Here is a 24,895-nt window from a genome sequence, read left to right on the forward strand (position 1 = left end):
TGGCATGCTGACTGCAGGAATGTCCACCAGAGCTGTTGCCAGATAATTTAATGTTAATTTCTCTACCATAAGCCACCTCCAACGTCGTTTTAGAGAATTTGGCAGTATGTCCAACAACCGCAGACCACGCGTAACCACGCCAGCCCAGGACCTCCACATCCGGCCTCTTCACCTGCGGGATCGTCTGAGACCAGCCACCCAACAGCTGATGAAACTGAGGAGTATTTATGTCTGTAATAATACCCTTGAGTGGGGAAAAACTCATTCTAATTGCCTGGGCCCTCCCAGGCCCACCCATGCCAACGCCCCTGCCCAGTCATGTGAAACCCATAGATTAGGGCCTAATTTATTTATTTAAATTGACTGATTTCCTTATATGAACTGTAACTCAGTAAAATCGTTGAAATTGTTGCATGTTGCAATAATATTTTTGTTCAGTATACATTAAATATTGATAAACATCCTATTTACTATTTAAGGCTGTGTGCTGAAAAAATACAACTTTCTCAAAGACAAAGTATCTACAAACAGTTGTCAGATGACATCAGAGAAGATCATTCAGTAAAAAGGGGCTACCAGGTAGATACACGACATGGCCAATAGTATGTGGACACCTGCTCGTTGAACATCCCATTCCAAAGTCATGGGCATTTAATATGGAGTTAGTCCTCCCTTTACTGCTATAACAGCCTCCACTCTTCTGGGAAGGCTTTCCACTAGATGTTGGAACATTGCTGCTATAACAGCCTCCACTCTTCTGGGAAGGCTTTCCACTAGATGTTGGAACATTGCTGCGGGAACTTGCTTCCATTCAGCCACAAGAGTATTAGTGAGGTCGGGCACAGATGTTGGGCGATAAGGCCTGGCTCGCAGTTGGTGTTCCAATTCATCCCGAAGGGGTTGAGGTCAAGGCTCTGTGCAGGCCAGTCAAGTTCTTCCACACCAATCTCAACAAACCATTTCTATATGGACCTGGCTTTATGCACGGGGGAATTGTCATGCTGAAACAGGAAAGGGCCTTCCCCAAACTGATGCCACAAAGTTGGAAGCACAGCATCGTCTAGAACGTCATTGTATGCTGTATCGTTACGATTTTCCCTCACTGGAACTAAGGGGCCCGAACCATGAAAAACAGCCCCAGACCATTATTCCTACTCCACCAAACTTTACAGTTGGCACTATGCATTGGGGCAGGTCGCGTTCTCCTGGCTTCCACCAAACCCAGATTAGTCCGTTGGACTGCCAGATGGTGAAGCATGATTCATCACTCCAGAGAACGTGTTTCCACTGCTCCAGAGTCCAATGGCGGTGAGCTTTACACCACCCCAGCCGACGCTTGGCATAGCACATGGTGATCTTAGGCTTGTGTGCTGCTGCTCAGCCATGGAAACCCATTTCATGAAGCTCCCGACTAACTGTTCTTGTGCTGGCGTTGCTTCCAGAGGCAGTTTGGAACTCGGTAGTGAGTGTTGCAACCAAGGAGAGACTATTTTTTACACGCTACTTGATGGAAAGTTGGCATCCTATGACTGTGCCACGTTGAAAGTCACTGAGCTCTTCAGTTAAGGCCGTTCTACTGCCAATGTTTGTCTATGGAGATTACATGGCTGTGTGCTCGATTTTATACACCGGTCACCACTGGGTGTGGCTGAAATAGGCGAATCCACTAATTAGAAGAATGTCCACATACTTTTGTATATATATAGTGTAACTAGAGGAAAGTTATATATAGTGTTGGTGACTGTACCTGTATGTATAGCGTCCACTCTGTCATATAGAGAGGATGTACATTTGTGATTGCAGTATATGACTTTGTTTAAAAAAAATAATAATATGAAAAAAAAAGTTGAATGATCATTGCTTAAATTAAGGGTTAATGAATGACATCATTTGACTAAATGCCACTGGTCCCTGGCCAATGAATGGGCTCATTTAAGACTTGAGGGCTCTTACTCTGAACAACAATACTTGTATAGTATATATATGTGTTATATATAAACAACACTGAAATGGCTTGTGCTGTCTGACTTGGATGGAGCCGTCTCCACAGCCAGTAAACCGCTCATTATATTGCCTTGTGTATTGCTGCGCCATTTCCTGGTCCCTAAAACGCTAATAGTTTGTCTAATTTCAGTTTTGTGACAAAACAAGCAGTAATTGTGCAGAGAATCATTGTACCATCTAAACAGCTGTGAAATATATATTTTCCATAACCAAAAATATTACATGTTCAGCTGTTTGAAGCTGGTGTACAAAACCGAAAGTAAAAAGACTCAAAAACTCCAAAAAGCAAATCATGTATCTTTTCAAAACAAATAAAAATGAATCCAACATAACCCATATACAGTGCATTCGGAAATAATTCACACCCCTTGACTTTCTCTACATTTTGTTACGTTAAAGCCTTATTCAAAATGTTTTATTAAATACATTTTCTTCCTCAATCTACACACAATACCCCAGATTGACAAAACTAAAACAGGTTTTTAGAATTGTTGCAAATGATTTCAAAATAACACACAGAAATACCTTATTTACATAAGTATTCAGACCCTTTGCTATGAGACTCAAAACTGAGCTCAGGTGCATCCTGTTTCCATTGATCATCCTTGAGATGTTTCTACAACTTGATTGGAGTCCACCTGTGGTAAATTCAATTGATTAGACATGATTTGGAAAGGCACACACCTGTCTATATAAGGTCCCACAGTTGACAGTGCATGTCAGAGCAAAAACCAAGCCATGAGGTCAAAGGAATTGTCCGTAGAGCTCTGAGACAGGATTGTGTCGAGGCACAGATCTGGGGAAGGGTACCAAAATATTTCTGGAGCGTTAAAGGTCCCCAAGAACACAGTGGCCTCCATCATTCTGAAATGGAAGAAGTTTGGAACCACCGAGACTTTACCTACAGCTGGCCTCCCGGCCAAACTGAGCAATCGGAGGAGAAAGGCCTTGGTCAGGGAGGTGTCCAAGAACCCAAGAGCTCCTGAGTTCTTCTGTGGAGATGGGAGAACCTTCCAGGAGGAAAACAATCTCTTCAGCATTCTACCAATTAGGCCTTTATGGTAGAGTGGCCAGATGGAAGCCACTCCTCAGTAAAAGGCACATGACAGCCAACTTGGAGTTTGCCAAAAGGAACCTAAAGACTCTCAGACCATGACAAACAAGATTCTCTGGTCTGATGAAGCCAAGATTGAACTCTTTGTCCTGAATGCCAAGCGTCACATCTGGAGGAAACCTTCCAACAGGACAAGCGTCACCTTCCAACAGGACAACGACCCTAAGCACACAACCAAGACAACACAGGAGTGGCTTTGGTACAAATCTCTGAATGTCCATGACTTTCCCATCCAAAGCAAGGACATGAACCCGATCAAACATCTCTGGAGAGACATGACAATAGCTGTGTAGCGACGCTCCCCATCCAACTTGACAGAGCTTGATAGGATCTGCAGAGAAGAATGGGAGAAACTCCCCAAATACAGGCGTGCCAAGCTTGTAGTGTCATACCCAAGAAGACTCGAGGCTGTAATCGCTGCCAAAGGTGCTTCAATAAAGTACTGAGTAAAGGATCTGAAAACTAATGTAAATGTGATTTCAGTTTTTTTATAAATGTGCTAACATTTCTAAAAACCTGTTTTTGCTTTGTTATTATGTGGTATTATGTGCAGGTTGATGAGGGGAAAAAACGAATCCATTTTAGAGTAATTCTGTAACTTAAAATGTGGAAAAAGTCAAGGGGTCTGAATAATTTCCGAATGCCCTGTACATCAGACAGGATGAGGAGACCAGGATAATGGATGAAGAGACCAGGATAATGGATGAAGAGACCAGGATAATGGATGGTGTCAGACAGGATGAGGAGACCAGGATAATGGATGGTGTCAGACAGGATGAGGAGACCAGGATAATGGATGAGGAGACCAGGATAATGGATGGTGTCAGACAGGATGAGGAGACCAGGATAATGGATGAAGAGACCAGGATAATGGATGAGGAGACCAGGATAATGGATGAAGAGACCAGGATAATGGATGAGGAGACCAGGATAATGGATGAGGAGACCAGGATAATGGATGAGGAGACCAGGATAATGGATGAGGAGACCAGGATAATGGATGAAGAGACCAGGATAATGGATGAGGAGACCAGGATAATGGATGGTGTCAGACAGGATGAGGAGACCAGGATAATGGATGGTGTCAGACAGGATGAGGAGACCAGGATAATGGATGAGGAGACCAGGATAATGGATGAGGAGACCAGGATAATGGATGAGGAGACCAGGATAATGGATGAAGAGACCAGGATAATGGATGGTGTCAGACAGGATGAGGAGACCAGGATAATGGATGGTGTCAGACAGGATGAGGAGACCAGGATAATGGATGAGGAGACCAGGATAATGGATGGTGTCAGACAGGATGAGGAGACCAGGATAATGGATGAAGAGACCAGGATAATGGATGAGGAGACCAGGATAATGGATGAAGAGACCAGGATAATGGATGAGGAGACCAGGATAATGGATGAGGAGACCAGGATAATGGATGAGGAGACCAGGATAATGGATGAGGAGACCAGGATAATGGATGAGGAGACCAGGATAATGGATGAAGAGACCAGGATAATGGATGAGGAGACCAGGATAATGGATGGTGTCAGACAGGATGAGGAGACCAGGATAATGGATGGTGTCAGACAGGATGAGGAGACCAGGATAATGGATGAGGAGACCAGGATAATGGATGAGGAGACCAGGATAATGGATGAGGAGACCAGGATAATGGATGAGGAGACCAGGATAATGGATGAAGAGACCAGGATAATGGATGAGGAGACCAGGATAATGGATGAGGAGACCAGGATAATGGATGAGGAGACCAGGATAATGGATGGTGTAACCCATGTATGTCAGTCAAGATGAGGAGAACAGGGTGGTAAAATAGGGAGCATCAGTCTCAGGATGCGTCCCAGATGGGACCCTATTCCCTATATAGTGCACTACTTTAGACCAGAGCCTTATTCCCTATACAGTGCGCTACTTTTGACCAGAGCCCGATAGGACTATATATTGAATAGGGTGCCGTTTGGGACTCAGCCAGTCAGTCAATCATTCTCTCAGGTCCTCAGCAACCAGGGAGGGAGAGAGAGACGACACCCTCAGCCCAACAGACAGGAAGTGGTTAACAGTCAGTCAACACAGGATCTGTCCTGGTCCTCGCCTGGCTGGGGAGAGGAGGAGGACAGGGAGAAACGGAGAGAGATAGCCCCCTTGCCCTCAGCTGACAGGCGGCTCCCCTCCCGGCCAGCTGAGGGGAGGTTCTCGTTCCCGTCTGTCGCTAGGAACTCTCCAGGGCATCCAGAACCTTCATGATCTGCTGTTTAATGGCCTTGGTGGCGTCGCCCGCGTTGGGGATCAGATACCTGCAGAAAGAGAGGAGAGGGACTGTCAGCACAGAGACTGATATACTGACAGCACAGGGACTGTCAGCGCAGAGACTGATATACTGACAGCACAGGGACTGATATACTGACAGCACAGAGACTGATATACTGACAGCACAGAGACTGATATACTGACAGCACAGAGACTGTTATACTGACAGCACAGGGACTGTTATACTGACAGCACAGGGACTGACAGCACAGAGACTGATATACTGACAGCACAGAGACTGATATACTGACAGCACAGAGACTGTTATACTGACAGCACAGAGACTGTTATACTGACAGCACAGGGACTGACAGCACAGAGACTGATATACTGACAGCACAGAGACTGTTATACTGACAGCACAGGGACTGACAGCACAGAGACTGATATACTGACAGCACAGAGACTGATATACTGACAGCACAGAGACTGTTATACTGACAGCACAGAGACTGATATACTGTCAGCACAGAGACTGATATACTGTCAGCACAGAGACTGACAGCACAGAGACTGATATACTGACAGCACAGAGACTGTTATACTGACAGCACAGGGACTGACAGCACAGAGACTGATATACTGACAGCACAGAGACTGATATACTGACAGCACAGAGACTGATATACTGACAGCACAGAGACTGATATACTGTCAGCACAGAGACTGTCAGCGCAGAGACTGATATACTGTCAGCACAGAGACTGATATACTGACAGCACAGAGACTGATATACTGACAGCACAGAGACTGATATACTGACAGCACAGAGACTGTTATACTGACAGCACAGAGACTGATATACTGTCAGCACAGAGACTGACAGCACAGAGACTGATATACTGACAGCACAGAGACTGTTATACTGACAGCACAGAGGCTATTATACTGACAGCACAGGGACTGTTATACTGACAGCACAGGGACTGACAGCACAGAGACTGATATACTGACAGCACAGAGACTGATATACTGACAGCGCAGAGACTGTTATACTGACAGCGCAGAGACTGTTATACTGACAGCGCAGAGACTGATATACTGACAGCGCAGAGACTGATATACTGACAGCGCAGAGACTGATATACTGACAGCACAGGGACTGATATACTGACAGCACAGGGACTGATATACTGACAGCGCAGGGACTGATATACTGACAGCGCAGAGACTGATATACTGACAGCGCAGAGACTGATATACTGTCAGCGCAGAGACTGTTATACTGTCAGCACAGAGACTGTTATACTGTCAGCACAGAGACTGTTATACTGACAGCACAGAGACTGATATACTGACAGCACAGAGACTGATATACTGACAGCACAGAGACTGATATACTGACAGCAGAGACTGTTATACTGACAGCACAGAGACTGTTATACTGACAGCACAGAGACTGTCAGACTGACAGCACAGAGACTGACAGCACAGAGACTGATATACTGACAGCACAGGTACTGATATACTGACAGCACAGGTACTGTTATACTGACAGCACAGAGACTGTTATACTGACAGCACAGAGACTGTCAGACTGACAGCACAGAGACTGTCAGACTGACAGCACAGAGACTGTCAGACTGACAGCACAGAGACTGTCAGACTGACAGCACAGAGACTGACAGCACAGAGACTGATATACTGACAGCACAGAGACTGATATACTGACAGCACAGAGACTGTTATACTGACAGCGCAGAGACTGTTATACTGACAGCGCAGAGACTGTTATACTGACAGCGCAGAGACTGTTATACTGACAGCGCAGAGACTGTTATACTGACAGCGCAGAGACTGTTATACTGACAGCGCAGAGACTGTTATACTGACAGCGCAGAGACTGTTATACTGACAGCACAGAGACTGTTATAATGACAGCACAGAGACTGACAGCGCAGAGACTGACAGCGCAGAGACTGTTATACTGACAGCACAGAGACTGATATACTGACAGCACAGAGACTGATATACTGACAGCACAGAGACTGTTATACTGACAGCACAGAGACTGTTATACTGACAGCACAGAGACTGTTATACTGACAGCACAGAGACTGATATACTGACAGCACAGAGGCTGATATACTGACAGCACAGAGACTGTTATACTGACAGCACAGAGACTGATATACTGACAGCACAGAGACTGATATACTGACAGCACAGAGACTGTTATACTGACAGCACAGACTGACAGCGCAGAGACTGACAGCACAGAGACTGACAGCACAGAGACTGACAGCACAGAGACTGTTATACTGACAGCACAGAGACTGTTATACTGACAGCACAGAGACTGTTAGTCTAGTCAGAGTGACAGCCAGTACCCATACAGCCAGTTAGTGTAGTCAGAGAGACAGCCAGTACCCATACAGCCAGTTAGTGTAGTCAGAGAGACAGCCAGTACCCATACAGCCAGTCAGTACCTCTCCACAGCAGAGACAGCCAGTACCCATACAGCCAGTCAGTCTAGTCAGAGAGACAGCCAGTACCCATACAGCCAGTTAGTGTAGTCAGAGAGACAGCCAGTACCCATACAGCCAGTCAGTACCTCTCCACAGCAGAGACAGCCAGTACCCATACAGCCAGTCAGTCTAGTCAGAGAGACAGCCAGTACCCATACAGCCAGTCAGTACCTCTCCACAGCAGAGACAGCCAGTACCCATACAGCCAGTCAGTCTAGTCAGAGAGACAGCCAGTACCCATACAGCCAGTAGCAGAGACAGCCAGTACCCATACAGCCAGTCAGTCTAGTCAGAGAGACAGCCAGTACCCATACAGTCAGTCAGTACCTCTCCACAGCAGAGACAGCCAGTACCCATACAGCCAGTCAGTCTAGTCAGAGAGACAGCCAGTACCCATACAATCAGTCAGTACCTCTCCACAGCAGAGACAGCCAGTACCCATACAGCCAGTCAGTCTAGTCAGAGAGACAGCCAGTACCCATACAGTCAGTCAGTACCTCTCCACAGCAGAGACAGCCAGTACCCATACAGCCAGTCTAGTCAGAGAGACAGCCAGTACCCATACAGCCAGTCAGTACCTCTCCACAGCAGAGATCTCTATTCCAGCAGTGTTGCTGTTGCCGAACTTGAATGTGATGAGTTCTGGGTGTTTTTTCTTGGAGGTGATCTTGACCACGCTGTTCAGGGCCTGTCTGGACTGGATGTAGGCAAAACCCTTCTTGGACGCGATCTCCCTCAGACAGTACATGTGGGTCGCTGTGATCAATAGGTGACTGGAGAAACAGGAAGCACGTCACATTAGAAACAGGAAGCACGTCACATTAGAAACAGGAAGCACGTCACATTAGAAACAGGAACCTCGTCACACTGTCTCTCTCTCTATGTAGAGGGCCGTCTCCTGTCTCTCTACGTAGAGGGCCGTCTCCTGTCTGTCTCTCTCTACGTAGAGGGCCGTCTCCTGTCTGTCTCTCTCTCTATGTAGAGGGCCGTCTCCTGTCTCTCTCTCTATGTAGAGGGCCGTCTCCTGTCTCTCTCTCTATGTAGAGGGCCGTCTCCTGTCTCTCTCTCTATGTAGAGGGCCGTCTCCTGTCTCTCTCTCTATGTAGAGGGCCGTCTCCTGTCTCTCTCTCTATGTAGAGGGCCGTCTCCTGTCTCTCTCACGTAGAGGGCCGTCTCCTGTCTGTCTCTCTCTACGTAGAGGGCCGTCTCCTGTCTGTCTCTCTCTACGTAGAGGGCCGTCTCCTGTCTGTCTCTCTCTACGTAGAGGGCCGTCTCCTGTCTGTCTCTCTCTACGTAGAGGGCCGTCTCCTGTCTCTCTCTCTACGTAGAGGGCCGTCTCCTGTCTGTCTCTCTCTCTACGTAGAGGGCCGTCTCCTGTCTCTCTCTCTCTACGTAGAGGGCCGTCTCCTGTCTCTCTCTCTATGTAGAGGGCCGTCTCCTGTCTCTCTCTATGTAGAGGGCCGTCTCCTGTCTCTCTACGTAGAGGGCCGTCTCCTGTCTCTCTACGTAGAGGGCCGTCTCCTGTCTCTCTACGTAGAGGGCCGTCTCCTGTCTCTCTACGTAGAGGGCCGTCTCCTGTCTGTCTCTCTCTACGTAGAGGGCCGTCTCCTGTCTGTCTCTCTCTCTATGTAGAGGGCCGTCTCCTGTCTCTCTCTCTATGTAGAGGGCCGTCTCCTGTCTCTCTCTCTATGTAGAGGGCCGTCTCCTGTCTCTCTCTACGTAGAGGGCCGTCTCCCGTCTCTCTCTCTATGTAGAGGGCCGTCTCCTGTCTCTCTCTCTATGTAGAGGGCCGTCTCCTGTCTCTCTCTCTACGTAGAGGGCCGTCTCCTGTCTCTCTCTCTACGTAGAGGGCCGTCTCCTGTCTCTCTCTCTACGTAGAGGGCCGTCTCCTGTCTCTCTCTCTACGTAGAGGGCCGTCTCCTGTCTCTCTCTCTACGTAGAGGGCCGTCTCCTGTCTCTCTCTACGTAGAGGGCCGTCTCCTGTCTCTCTCTCTCTACGTAGAGGGCCGTCTCCTGTCTCTCTCTCTCTCTACGTAGAGGGCCGTCTCCTGTCTCTCTCTCTCTACGTAGAGGGCCGTCTCCTGTCTCTCTCTCTACGTAGAGGGCCGTCTCCTGTCTCTCTCTCTACGTAGAGGGCCGTCTCCTGTCTCTCTCTCTACGTAGAGGGCCGTCTCCTGTCTCTCTCTCTACGTAGAGGGCCGTCTCCTGTCCCTGTCTCTCTCTCTATGTAGAGGGCCGTCTCCTGTCTCTCTCTCTATGTAGAGGGCCGTCTCCTGTCCCTGTCTCTCTCTCTACGTAGAGGGCCGTCTCCTGTCTCTCTCTCTATGTAGAGGGCCGTCTCCTGTCTCTCTCTCTCTACGTAGAGGGCCGTCTCCTGTCTCTCTCTCTACGTAGAGGGCCGTCTCCTGTCTCTCTCTCTACGTAGAGGGCCGTCTCCTGTCTCTCTCTCTACGTAGAGGGCCGTCTCCTGTCCCTGTCTCTCTCTCTATGTAGAGGGCCGTCTCCTGTCTCTCTCTCTATGTAGAGGGCCGTCTCCTGTCCCTGTCTCTCTCTCTACGTAGAGGGCCGTCTCCTGTCTCTCTCTCTATGTAGAGGGCCGTCTCCTGTCTCTCTCTCTCTCTACGTAGAGGGCCGTCTCCTGTCCCTGTCTCTCTCTCTCTCTACGTAGAGGGCCGTCTCCTGTCCCTGTCTCTCTCTCTACGTAGAGGGCCGTCTCCTGTCTGTCTCTCTCTCTACGTAGAGGGCCGTCTCCTGTCTCTCTCTCTCTCTACGTAGAGGGCCGTCTCCTGTCTCTCTCTCTCTCTCGTAGAGGGCCGTCTCCTGTCTCTCTCTCTCTCACGTAGAGGGCCGTCTCCTGTCTCTCTCTCTCTACGTAGAGGGCCGTCTCCTGTCTCTCTCTCTCTACGTGAGGGCCGTCTCCTGTCTCTCTCTCTCTTACGTAGAGGGCCGTCTCCTGTCTCTCTCTCTACGTAGAGGGCCGTCTCCTGTCTCTCTCTCTACGTAGAGGGCCGTCTCCTGTCTCTCTCTCTACGTAGAGGGCCGTCTCCTGTCTCTCTCTCTACGTAGAGGGCCGTCTCCTGTCTCTCTCTCTACGTAGAGGGCCGTCTCCTGTCTCTCTCTCTACGTAGAGGGCCGTCTCCTGTCTCTCTCTACGTAGAGGGCCGTCTCCTGTCTCTCTCTCTACGTAGAGGGCCGTCTCCTGTCTCTCTCTCTACGTAGAGGGCCGTCTCCTGTCCCTGACTCTCTCTCTACGTAGAGGGCCGTCTCCTGTCCCTGACTCTCTCTCTATGTAGAGGGCCGTCTCCTGTCTCTCTCTCTACGTAGAGGGCCGTCTCCTGTCCCTGACTCTCTCTCTATGTAGAGGGCCGTCTCCTGTCCCTGACTCTCTCTCTATGTAGAGGGCCGTCTCCTGTCCCTGTCTCTCTCTCTCTATGTAGAGGGCCGTCTCCTGTCCCTGTCTCTCTCTCTATGTAGAGGGCCGTCTCCTGTCCCTGTCTCTCTCTCTATGTAGAGGGCCGTCTCCTGTCCCTGTCTCTCTCTCTATGCAGAGGGCCGTCTCCTGTCTGTCTCTCTGACTACTCAGCACTGTTGATGGCCTTAGTAAAAAAATCATTAGATTGATTGTAAGTCTTTTTTACATCAGCAGTTGTCACAATGCGCTTTACAGTTAACAGGAAACTCACCTGGGGAACATGTGTCTATTGTAACAGGAAACTCACCTGGGGAACATGTGTCTATTGTAACAGGAAACTCACCTGGGGAACATGTGTCTATTGTAACAGGAAACTCACCTGGGGAACATGTGTCTATTGTAACAGGAAACTCACCTGGGGAACATGTGTCTATTGTAACAGGAAACTCACCTGGGGAACATGTGTCTATTGTAACAGGAAACTCACCTGGGGAACATGTGTCTATTGTAACAGGAAACTCACCTGGGGAACATGTGTCTATTGTAACAGGAAACTCACCTGGGGAACATGTGTCCGGTTTCCTTGACCTCATTACAGGGAACATGGTGCTTCACGTCTGGTTTGTTGATCCACGTCTGGATGTTTACGATCTCCTTCCTGTCATCATCCGACATGGACGAGCTGTCAATCTCATCTGAACAGACAGCGAGACAGAGAGGAATACAGCCATAGAGATCAAACTGGAACAGACAGCGAGACAGAGAGGGTTACAGCCATAGAGATCAAACTGGAACAGACAGAGAGGAATACAGCCATAGAGATCAAACTGGAATAGACAGCGAGACAGAGAGGAATACAGCCATAGAGATCAAACTGGAATAGACAGCGAGACAGAGAGGAATACAGCCATAGAGATCAAACTGGAACAGACAGCGAGACAGAGAGGAATACAGCCATAGAGATCAAACTGGAACAGACAGCAAGACAGGGAGGAATGCAGCCATAGAGATCAAACTGGAACAGACAGCGAGACAGGGAGGAATACAGCCATAGAGATCAAACTGGAACAGACAGCGAGACAGAGAGGAATACAGCCATAGAGATCAAACTGGAATAGACAGCGAGACAGAGAGGAATACAGCCATAGAGATCAAACTGGAACAGACAGAGAGGGTTACAGCCATAGAGTTCAAACTGGAATAGACAGAGAGGAATACAGCCATAGAGATCAAACTGGAATAAACAGCGAGACAGAGAGGAATACAGCCATAGAGATCAAACTGGAACAGACAGCGAGACAGAGAGGAATACAGCCATAGAGATCAAACTGGAACAGACAGAGAGGAATACAGCGATAGAGATCAAACTGGAACAGACAGCGAGGAATACAGCCATAGAGATCAAACTGGAACAGACAGCGAGACAGAGAGGAATACAGCCATAGAGATCAAACTGGAACAGACAGAGAGGAATACAGCCATAGAGATCAAACTGGAACAGACAGCGAGGAATACAGCCAGAGATATCAAACTGGAACAGACAGCGAGACAGAGAGGAATACAGCCATAGAGATCAAACTGGAATAGACAGCGAGACAGAGAGGAATACAGCCATAGAGATCAAACTGGAACAGACAGCGAGACAGAGAGGAATACAGCCATAGAGATCAAACTGGAATAGACAGAGAGGGTTACAGCCATAGAGATCAAACTAGATCAATAGTCTGAGTCAACTAGTTCAGGGGTTCCCAACTGAGGTGTCTGTTGAGTCGCAATCCCCCATCAGGGTGAGAGGAGACCCACAAGTGGGCCCCGATCCACAGTTTGGGAACCACTGAACTAGTGGTGAGTAGGGCTGTGGCGATAATGACCATCAGCCGGTGATTGGTCTCAAGGTAATTGACCATTAATTAAACATTCACATTTAGCATCTGCTGTCTTCCACACGTCGCCTACAAGCCACTGATGCTGACCTTCCGTGGAATTATTTTATATTATGAAGAATACATGTCGGATGATACAGAACCTTCAAAAAGTATTCAGACCCATTGACTTGTTCCACATTTTGTTGTTATGTTACAGCCTTATTCTAAAATGGATTAATAAAAAACCTACACACAATTCCCCATAATGACAACGCCAGACATTTTTGCTAATTTATAAAAAATAAAAAAACAGGAATGTCTTATTTACATAAGTATTCAGACCCTGTCTATATAAGGTATCTAAGACTGTAACGTAACAAAATGTGGAAAAAGTCAAGTGTCTGAACACTTTCCGAATGCCCCGTAGCTGAACAAAATATAAAGGATATTTTCTCCAAAGGATTTGAGGGAGTGAACACATGCTGATGTTCTGTGTTGAGCGGTTAACCTGTTTGGGATAGGGGGCAGTATTTGCACGGCCGGATTCAACTGGCTGTTGAATAGTTTCGTCCCACCTACCCTAGAGAGGTTAACAAAGAAACAGGTCCTCCTAGATGCTTCATGTAGAGTTATTTATGTATCTTTAGTTGTTCTACAGACGTTGGGCTGAATGTGTTGATGTTTAATACATTGTAAGGCTGCACGGTGTTTTATTGAGATTCCCATTAGCTGTTGAGACTCTAATGATGATTCGCCAGAAGGCCTGAGCTCTGTATCATTTCTTGTGGTCGGCTGTTCACACGGCATCAATCAAGACAAGCACTTGATAATGCCTCAAATTACCCGCCTGCATTCTCTTTGTGTGGCCGTAATGCCCCCTAAAAAAAAAAAAAAAAAATTAAAATAAAATCATGCCTTTTGCGGCTAGTGGCCGTTTTTCCCTTGGGCTGAATATAATCATTATAAATCTCTTCTCCAGGCTGCGTGCTCCGAAGCACCTCTCACTCACATGGCTCTCCCACACATGATCGGGTCTTTCTCACAGGCTACAAGTGAAGACGGACACATCGGCGACGCAACTGCGCACTTCCTTATCCAATTCCGAGGCGCATATTGAAGATATTGGAAGGAATGTCCACATTTACTTTTCGTCAAGCCAACAAGATAAGTAGAGGCCTAAAGAACAGCAAAAGTAATAGCCTATGTAAATCTACTATCCCCCCCCATAGTACAACAGTTGAAAATACACACGTGGTAGTAAGCGTGAATGTTCCATTAGCAGGAAGAAAAAAAACATTCAAAAATAGCCACAAATGTGTTTATGCATGTAATGCTTTTATTATAAAAAGGTGCATTTTTATGGTGAACATTTTCTTCCCCAAACTTGAAACTCAAGTGTTGCATATGTTTGACAGTTAGGCTCTACACTCCTTGGAAAAGAGGATTAACGTGCTTCATTTTAAAGTAGTTATTTGGCCACTTTAGTTGTGATACAAACTTTATCAAAACCTATAGGCCTGTGGGCTAGGCAACATGAGGTGTGCGACTATGATTTGAAAAAGTCGCACGATGCTGGGCATCATTCACAAGTGATCGGCTAATATTATCCACCCATCAGACTATTCTTGATTTCATCTTGTCTTTACACATACAGTTGAAGTCGGAAGTTTACATACACCTTAGCCAAATACATTTAAAACTCAGTTTTTCACAATTTCTGACATTTAATCCGAGTAAAAATTCCCTGTCTTAGGTCAGTTAGGATCACCACTTTATTTTAAGAATGTGAAATGTCAGAATAATAGTAGAGAGAATTATTATTTATAGCTTTAATTTCTTTCATCACATTCCCAGTGGGTCAGAAGTTTACATACACTCAATTAGTATTTGGTAGCATTGCCGTTAAATTGTTTAACTTGGGTCAATTGTTTAACTTAGATCATTTGTGGGCAGAATTGAAAAAGCGTGTGCGAGCAAGGAGGCCTACAAACCTGACTCAGTTACACCAGCTCTGTCAGGAGGAATGGGCCAAAATTCACCCAACTTATTGTGGGAAGCTTGTGGAAGGCAACCTGAATTTTGGCCCATTCCTCCTGACAGAGCTGGTGTAACTGAGTCAGGTTTGTAGGCCTCCTTGCTCGCACACGCCTTTTCAATTCTGCCCACAAATGATCTATGTCCTTACGCCATTTTGACGGCTGCGTGGTCCCACAGTGTTTATACTTGTGTACTAATGTTTGTACAGATGAACGTGGTACCTTCAGGTGTTTGGAAATTGCTCCCAAGGATGAACCAGACTTGTGGAGGTCTACAATTGTTTTTCTGAGGTCTTGGCTGATTTCTTTTGATTTTCCTATGATGTCAAGCAAAGAGGTACTGAGTTTGAAGTTAGGCCTTGAAATACATCCACAGGTACACCTCCAATTGACTCAAATGATGTCAATTAGCCTATCAGAAGCTTCTAAAGCCATGACATCATTTTCTGGAATTTTCCAAGCTGTTTAAAGGCACAGTCAACTTAGTGTATGGAAACTTCTGACCTACTGGAATTGTGACACTGAGTTATAAGTGAAATAATGCACAAAGTAGAGGTTCTAACCGACTTGTCAAAACTATAGTTTGTTAACAAGAAATTTGTGGAGTGTTTGAAAAACAAGTTAATGACTCCAACCTAAGAGTATGTAAACTTCCGACTTCAAATGTACTAAATAAATGTATGTGTGAAATTAGTTTGGATTTAAAATGGACCATTATCATACACCTGTCGGAACGGGGGCAGGGGGGAAAAAAATGTAATCTATGCACTGAAATAGCGAATGGAGGACACTTTTCCCGTGGTTAATTTGCATGCCAGACAGGTAGGCTATACTCCTGTTGTAACGAGAAGAAATGTGCTTAATATTAGGAAAGTTGAGAAATAAATATAGTAGGCCTAGCCTATAGAAAGCTGATGGGATCCTCCTCTTTTTAATAGAGGCCATCACTCTGTTTTCTCACGCAATTGCATAGCCTATAGAAATGTTGAGCAACATGAGCTCATGGGCTCTCATGAAATGCTGGATTTCGATGACATTTGCATTGATGTCAGAGTGATTAGAGGGACAATAGAGTGCTGAGTACCAGGCGTAGGCTACTAATGACCATCAGCAGCATCAGAGCTTGGAGAAGCCTCATTAGCGTGACTAAATGGTCACGTGGAATTTGACTGTCGTCATGACGCTGTGGCGGTAATGCGGTCACCGTAACAGCCCTATTGGTGGAGAGGAGAACTGGTCTGAAGGGACGACTGATTGGGGTTACAGGGTTGTACTAGTATTGTACTAGTATTGATTGTAGCACTGTAGTATTGATTGTAATACTATAGTATTATAGCAGTACTGCAGTAGTATTGATCGAGGCAGTGTAGTATTGCGGTAGTATTAATTGTAGTACTGTATTACTTATCTAGTACTAATGTAGAAGTATTGATTGTTGTAGTAAGACTGTAGTATTGATTGTAGTAGTATAGTAGTATTGATTGAGGTATTGTAGTAGTATTAATTGTAGTACTGTATTACAAACGTAGTATTTGATGTAGTAGTATTGATTGTAGTAGTACAGTAGTATTGATTGAGGTAGTGTAGTATTGTAGTAATATTAATTGTAGTACTGTATTACTAATCTATTACTAATGTAGTAGTATTGATTGTAGTAGTAGTACTGTAGTAGTATTGAGTGTAGTAGTAGAGTAGTATTGATTGTAGTAGTAGTACTGTGGTAGTATTGATTGTAGTAGTATAGTAGTATTGGTTTTAGCAGTAGTACTGTAGTAGTATAGGAGTATTGATTGTAGGAGTAGTACTCTGGTAGTATTGATTGTAGTAGTATAGTAGTATTGATTGTAGTAGTATAGTAGTATTGATTGTAGTAGCATAGTAGTATTGATTGTAGTAGCATAGTAGTACTGATTGTAGTAGTACTGTAGATGTATTTCACAATAGTTACCTGTATCATACTCTTCCTCATCACCGATGCTGAACACTGGCTTCACTCCTCTGTAAGGTTTTCCAACCCGGTCACTGCTGCTCACATGTCTGTTATATGGAGACAAACACGTCAGAGAGGGTTGTTCATGACGCACGCACGGCCACATGCACGGCCACACGCACCACGCACGGCCACACGCACGGCCACGCGCACGGCCACACGCACGGCCACACGCACGGCCACACGCACGGCCACACGCACGGCCACACGCACGGCCACACGCACGGCCACACGCACGGCCCACCTGGGATTAGTCAGGCAGCTAGCTCTGTTACTGTTAGAGGGATAAGAAACCAGTTAAAGCAGTTGGTTCTACAATTACAGCGTAGCTTATTAGTGGTGATATCCAGGGCAATAGAGGCACATACAGTAGATATACAGCCACAGTCCCACAGCCCCACCTGGGAGAACAGCCCCGGCTATCACCTGGGAGAACAGCCCCGGCTATCACCTGGGAGAACAGCCCCGGCTATCACCTGGGAGAACAGCCCCGGCTATCACCTGGGAGAACAGCCCCGGCTATCACCTGGGAGAACAGCCCCGGCTATCACCTGGGAGAACAGCCCCGGCTATCACCTGGGAGAACAGCCCCGGCTATCACCTGGGAGAACAGTGAACCCCACAGCCCCGGCTATCACCTCGGGGAACAGTGAAATAGTATCACACTTAAAGTGAATGTCCACGCAAACAGTGGCGAGGCAAAGATCCAAGGTCCACTGCAGACAACTCATATAGTTAGACTAGAAAGAGTAACAACAGACAGTGACATAGCGACTATAACAGGTGACACAGAGCATAGGGACTATAACAGGTGACACAGAGCAAAGGGACTATGACAGGTGACACAGAGCATAGGGACTATGACAGGTGACACAGAGCATAGGGACTATGACAGGTGACACAGAGCATAGGGACTATGACAGGTGACACAGAGCTTCATCCAGGAGCCAGAGTGTGGACTGTAGACGTGGTGTGAGTAAGGAATGGGAGCAGTATGTTAGGGAGGGGATGCGTTAGTGTGGTCGTGGAACAGCTCTCGGCTCCATTACAAGTGCATTCTGGTCCCCGGGGCAATAAGTAGGCTGCGAGGGACAGAGCAGGAATGAGATGGGGCCACAGGCACCAGAGGCCATCATGCTGGGAGAGTCTTACCGGTCAGGGACCCCCTTCTCTGGCCAGGGGAGGGTGAAAGACATTCTAGCATGGAATACATAAGGCACAACGATGAAGGGTTAAATTTATGCACAACGAGATGAGGGGTTCAACTAAGGCACGGCGAAGAGGGGTTCAACTAAGGCGCGGCGAAGAGGGGTTCAACTAAGGCACGGCGAAGAGGGGTTCAACTAAGGCGCAGCGAAGAGGGGTTCAACTAAGGCACGGCGAAGAGGGGTTCAACTAAGGCACGGCGAAGAGGGGTTCAACTAAGGCGCGGCGAAGAGGGGTTCAACTAAGGCGCGGCGAAGAGGGGTTCAACTAAGGCGCGGCGAAGAGGGGTTCAACTAAGCCACGGCGAAGAGGGGTTCAACTAAGCCACGGCGAAGAGGGGTCCAACTAAGGCACGGCGAAGAGGGGTTCAACTAAGGCACGGCGAAGAGGGGTTCAACTAAGGCACGGCGAAGAGGGGTTCAACTAAGGCACGGCGAAGAGGGGTTCAACTAAGGCACGGCGCAGAGGGGTTCAACTAAGGCACGGCGGAGAGGGGTTCAACTAAGGCACAGATTAATACAAATGTACTAAATTAATAAAGGATCATTAATAATGATTTAATAAAATTGAATTACAGGAGTGGAGTCCATTATTCCCTGATTAGATAAATAAATAATACAAATGATTCAATGGAGAGATGAGTCCTGAGCATGGAAGGACAGGAACTTACCTGTCCATATAAACACAGAGCATGGAAGGACATGATCTTACCTGTCCATATAAACACAGACAGAGCATGGAAGGACATGATCTTACCTGTCCATATAAACACAGAGCATGGAAGGACATGATCTTACCTGTCCATATAAACACAGAGCATGGAAGGACATGATCTTACCTGTCCATATAAACACAGACAGAGCATGGAAGGACAGGAACTTACCTGTCCATATAAACACAGAGCATGGAAGAACAGGAACTTACCTGTCTACAGGTGTAGCCGTGTTCTCCATAAAGCTTATCATCTTCTCCTTCGCTATGACAGACTTGGACTTGAGGGCAAAGGTCATCTTGTTGACCAGAGACTTGACTCCTTTATCCCCTGTTGTGTTCAACGACTCTCCCTGTTGTGGATGGGGGGAGAAATCATGAGCTCCTGAAATTTTCAGCATGTTTTTACAAGAAAATAGATTAAGAGTTGGACATATACAGGATACTACATAACCTTCACTATGTCACCAGGACATATACAGGATACTACATAACCTTCCCTATGTCACCAGGACATATACAGGATACTACATAACCTTCCCTATGTCACCAGGACATATACAGGATACTACATAACCTTCACTATGTCACCAGGACATATACAGGATACTACCCTCCACAACACTATGTCACCAGGACATATACAGGATACTACCCTCCACAACACTATGTCACCAGGACATATACAGGATACTACCCTCCACAACACTATGTCACCAGGACATATACAGGATACTACCCTCCACAACACTATGTCACCAGGACATATACAGGATACTACCCTCCACAACACTATGTCACCAGGAAATATACAGGATACTACCCTCCACAACACTATGTCACCAGGACATATACAGGATACTACCCTCCACAACACTATGTCACCAGGACATATACAGGATACTACCCTCCACAACACTATGTCACCAGGACATATACAGGATACTACCCTCCACAACACTATGTCACCAGGACATATACAGGATACTACCCTCCACAACACTATGTCACCAGGACATATACAGGATACTACCCTCCACAACACTATGTCACCAGGACATATACAGGATACTACCCTCCACAACATAACCTTCACTCCAAATCAAAACTCCAAACCTACAACCTGATTTTAGACAAAATTGCCTGGAATGATTCCTACTCCAAAATATTCTTATTCCCAAGGACTAAACAGCAAATGCTCTGGCAAACCAACGACCAGCAAAAGAAGCACAACAGAAACCTGAAAATACCATCCAACCTGGAACTGAGTGAGTAATGTTTAGCCTGAAGCTACTTTTAAACCTCTCAGCACTACTCCCTCATTGAAATGAAGGATAAATTCACCCAGCAGGAGGTAAGACAGGTGGAGCTGGACCAGCAGGTGAACACACTCCAGTCAGAACAGACCCAGACAACAGTCCAGCAAAACAACACCCCCTTAACCAGACCCAGACAACAGTCCAACACAACAACACACCCTTCACCAGACAACAGTCCAGCACAACAACACCCCCTTAACCAGACCCAGACAACAGTCCAGAACAACAACACCCCCTTAACCAGACCCAGACAACAGTCCAGCACAACAACACCCCCCTAACCAGACCCAGACAACACAACAACACCCACCTAACCAGACCCAGACAACACAACAACACCCCCTGAACCAGACCCAGACAACACAACAACACCCCCTCAACCAGACCCAGACAACAGTCCAGAACAACAACACACCCTTCACCAGACAACAGTCCAGCACAACAACACCCCCCTAACCAGACCCAGACAACAGTCCAGCACAACAACACCCCCCTAACCAGACCCAGACAACACAACAACACCCCCTCAACCAGAACCAGACAACAGTCCAGCACAACAACACCCCCCTAATCAGACCCAGACAACAGTCCAGCACAACAACACCCCCTCAACCAGACCCAGACCCAGACAACACAACAACACCCCCTCAACCAGACCCAGACAACAGTCCAGCACAACAACACCCCCTTAACCAGACCCAGACAACAGTCCAGCACAACACCAACCCCTTAACCAGACCCGGAGTGCTGGAGGAGGAGAGAGACAAATCTGCACTCTGGAATGTGGTGAGAGAAACAGCAGGAGAAGAACAGAGCAGTAGAGGAGAGAATGGCATGTGACACAGAACAACCCATTAGAGAGCTGGCCACCCCCACAGAGAAGCCAGCAGAACAGCCCACCTCAGACCCAGACCATAGCCTCAACACCACAGCAGAACAGACCCAGACCAGCACCAGACCATAGCCTCGACACCACAGCAGAACAGACCCAGACCAGACCCAGACCATAGCCTCAACACCACAGCAGAACAGACCCAGACCCATAGCCCCAACACCACAGCAGAACCAGACCCATAGCCCCAACACCACAGCAGAACAGACCCAGACCAGACCCAGACCATAGCCTCAACACCACAGCAGGATAGACAAATGAAGAACCCCAAGCCCAGTGGATCCCACCCCCCTGACAGCATTTTAACCTCTTCGCTATAGGGGGCAGTATTTTCACAGCCGGATGAAAAACGTACCCAAATTAAACGGCCAACTTCTCGGGCCCAGAGTCAAATATTTGCATATTATTAGTAGATTTGGATAGAAAACACTCTGAATGGTGTCTGAGTATAACAGAACTCATATGGCAGGCAAAAACCTGAGAAAATTCCAAGCAGGAAGTGGCCTGTCTGAGAATTTGTAGTTCTTCTTTTGATTCTCTATCGAAACTACAGTATCTGTGGGGTTATGTACCACTTTCTAAGGCTTCCATTGGCTCTCTAAAGCCTTCAGAAAGCAGATTGAGGCGTCTCCTGTCTCTGGGCAGAGTATAGTAGCTCAGTTTCTCAGTGGTCTGCCTGGTGACAAAGAGATTGGATATGCGCGTTCACGCGACCACGCTGTTTTTTCTTTTCCTCTTTGAATGAATACACTATTGTCCGGTTGGAATATTATCGCTATTTTACGAGAAAAATGCCATAACAAATGATTTTAAACAGCGTTTGACATGCTTCTAAGTACGGTAATGGAACATGTTGATTTTTTTGGGCTCGAAATGCGCTTGCGCGTTACCCTTTGGATAGTGACCTGAACGCACGAACAAAACGGAGGTATTTGGATATAACTATGGATTATTTGGAACCAAAACAACATTTCTTGTGGAAGTAGCAGTCCTGGGAGTGCATTCTGACGCAGATCAGCAAAGGTAATCCAATTTTTCTAATACTAATTCTGACTTTAGTGTGCCCCGAACTTGGCGGGTGTCAAAATAGCTAGCCGTGATGGCTGAGCTATGTACTCAGAATATTGCAAAATGTGCTTTCGCCGAAAAGCTAATTTAAAATCTGACATAGCGATTGCATAAAGGAGTTCTGCATCTATAATTCTTAAAATAATTGTTATGTATTTTGTCAACGTTTATCATGAGTAATTTAGTAAATTCACCGGCAGCTTTCGGTGGGAATACATTTTCTGAACATCACACGCCAATGTAAAAAGCTGTTTTTTTATATAAATATGAACTTGATTGAACAAAACATGCATGTGTTGTTTAACCTGTTGGGGATAGGGGGCAGTATTTGCACGGCCGGATAAAAAACGTACCCGATTTAATCTGGTTACTACTCCTGCCCAGTAACTAGAATATGCATATAATTATTGGCTTTGGATAGAAAACACCCTAAAGTTTCTAAAACTGTTTGAATGGTGTCTGTGAGTATAACAGAACTCATATGGCAGGCAAAAACCTGAGAAGATTCCTTACAGGAAGTGGCCTGTCTGACAAGTTCTTGTTCTTCTTGGCTCTGTTTATTGAAAACTGAGGATCTTTGCTGTAACGTGACACTTCCTACGGCTCCCATAGGCTCTCAAAACCCGGGAAAAAGCTGAATGATGTAATTCCAGCTGAAAAACATTAGCGCGTTTGGATAGTGGCCGGTCAGAGTACCATCAGACTGAGGCTCGTGCACGAGGGGATCCCAAGTTTGAATTTTTTCGTCTTTGAACGTAAACACGCTTTCCCGGTCGGAATATTATCGCTTTTTTACGAGAAAAATGGCATAAAAATGTATTTTAAACAGCGGTTGACATGCTTCGAAGTATGGTAATGGATTATTTAGAATTTTTTTGTCACGAAACGCGTCGTGCGCGTCACCCTTCTTTACACTTCGGATAGTGTCTTGAACGCACTAACAAAACAGAGGATATTTGAACATAACTATGGATTATTTTGAACCAAACCAACATTTGTTATTGAAGTAGAAGTCCTGGGAGTGCATTCTGACGAAGAACAGCAAAGGTAATAACATTTTTCTTATAGTAAATCTGACTTTGGTGAGTGCTAAACTTGCTGGGTGTCTAAATAGCTAGCCCTGTGATGCCGGGCTATCTACTGAGAATATTGCAAAATGTGCTTTCACCGAAAAGCTATTTTAAAATCGGACATATCGAGTGCATAGAGGAGTTCTGTATCTATAATTCTTAAAATAATTGTTATGTTTTTTGTGAACGTTTATCGTGAGTAATTTAGTAAATTCACCGGAAGTTTGCGGGGGGTATGCTAGTTCTGAACGTCACATGCTAATGTAAAAAGCTGGTTTTTGATATAAATATGAACTTGATTGAACAAAACATGCATGTATTGTATAACATAATATCCTAGGTGTGTCATCTGATGAAGATCATCAAAGGTTAGTGCTGCATTTAGCTGTGGTTTGGGTTTATGTGACATTATATGCTAGCTTGAAAAATGGGTGTCTGATTATTTCTGGCTGGTTACTGACATAATCGAATGTTTTGCTTTCGTTGTAAAGCCTTTTTGAAATCGGACAGTGTGGTTAGATTAACGAGAGTCTTGTCTTTAAAATGGTGTAAAATAGTCATATGTTTGAGAAATTGAAGTAATAGCATTTCTAAGGTATTTGAATAACGCGCCACGGGATTCCACTGGCTGTTGAGTAGGTGGGACGAATTCGTCCCGCCGACCCTAGAGAGGTTTTAACAGCAGCTACTATGACTAGCCCCAGTGTAATTCTCCCTTAACAGCAGCTACTATGACTAGCCCCAGTGTAATTCTCCCTTAACAGCAGCTACTATGACTAGCCCCAGTGTAATGCTCCCTTAACAGCAGCTACTATGACTAGCCCCAGTGTAATTCTCCCTTAACAGCAGCTACTATGACTAGCCCCAGTGTAATTCTCCCTTAACAGCAGCTACTATGACTAGCCCCAGTGTAATTCTCCCTTAACAGCAGCTACTATGACTAGCCCCAGTGTAATTCTCCCTTAACAGCGGCTACTATGACTAGCCCCAGTGTAATTCTCCCTTAACAGCAGCTACTATGACTAGCCCCAGTGAACTCACTTCAGCTGATCCAGAGGTGCTGACTATCCAGTGGACGTAGTTGTCTGGTCCCTCCACATTGATGTCTGTTAGGTGCTGCTGCAGGGCTGGACAACACAACAGGATATAGACATGGTTTCCTTTAGGTTTGCACCCATCAAGACAAAATAAGCAGTTCTATTCATTTATTTCTATGAATTGTTTAAAATGTTAATAATAAAACACTCACCCATAAAACCACCTTTTGCAATACTGACGTATTCTTTGTTTTTCTGTGAGAGAAAACCCCTCATTAGCACTGACAGATTGGTTGAATTATAACAAAAACGGTTGAATTATAACAAAAAACGGTTGAATTATAACAAAAAAGGGTTGAATTATAACAAAAAAGGGTTGAA

The 24,895-nt window shown here is 46.1% G+C and overlaps 2 protein-coding genes across 2 annotated transcripts in view; one reads left to right on the plus strand and one right to left on the minus strand.

Moving 5' to 3' along the window:
• The first annotated feature begins 3,777 nt into the window (after window positions 1–3,777).
• LOC106574106 (golgin subfamily A member 6-like protein 22) lies at window positions 3,778–4,927 on the plus strand. Its single transcript, XM_045697527.1, has 3 exons — window positions 3,778–3,820; window positions 3,950–4,319; window positions 4,392–4,927. The coding sequence occupies exons 1-3, from the start codon at window positions 3,797–3,799 to the stop codon at window positions 4,925–4,927; spliced, it is 930 nt and encodes a 309-aa protein (XP_045553483.1). The 5' UTR covers window positions 3,778–3,796.
• Window positions 4,928–5,020: 93 nt separating this feature from the next.
• tbc1d23 (TBC1 domain family, member 23) overlaps window positions 5,021–24,895 on the minus strand; it is a 51,152-nt gene continuing 31,277 nt past the window's right edge. The window contains exons 12-19 of the mRNA XM_045696691.1: window positions 24,727–24,769; window positions 24,519–24,604; window positions 19,342–19,481; window positions 18,364–18,408; window positions 17,170–17,258; window positions 11,880–12,015; window positions 8,487–8,681; window positions 5,021–5,427 (exon numbers count right to left, since the gene is read on the minus strand). Coding sequence (XP_045552647.1) covers window positions 5,343–5,427; window positions 8,487–8,681; window positions 11,880–12,015; window positions 17,170–17,258; window positions 18,364–18,408; window positions 19,342–19,481; window positions 24,519–24,604; window positions 24,727–24,769 — 819 coding nt within the window. The 3' untranslated portion in view covers window positions 5,021–5,342. The remainder of the gene's footprint in view (window positions 5,428–8,486; window positions 8,682–11,879; window positions 12,016–17,169; window positions 17,259–18,363; window positions 18,409–19,341; window positions 19,482–24,518; window positions 24,605–24,726; window positions 24,770–24,895) is intronic.

Source organism: Salmo salar, chromosome ssa16 (genome assembly GCF_905237065.1).
Source record: "Salmo salar chromosome ssa16, Ssal_v3.1, whole genome shotgun sequence".
Classification (NCBI taxonomy): Eukaryota; Metazoa; Chordata; class Actinopteri; order Salmoniformes; family Salmonidae; genus Salmo; species Salmo salar.

Coding starts and splice junctions, on each gene's coding strand:
- LOC106574106 (XM_045697527.1), top strand. CDS start 3,797: ATGGATGAAGAGACCAGGATAATG. Junction 3,821..3,949: donor ATGAAGAGACCAGGATAATG/GATGAAGAGACC, acceptor GGTGTCAGACAG/GATGAGGAGACCAGGATAAT. Junction 4,320..4,391: donor AGAGACCAGGATAATGGATG/GTGTCAGACAGG, acceptor GGATAATGGATG/AGGAGACCAGGATAATGGAT.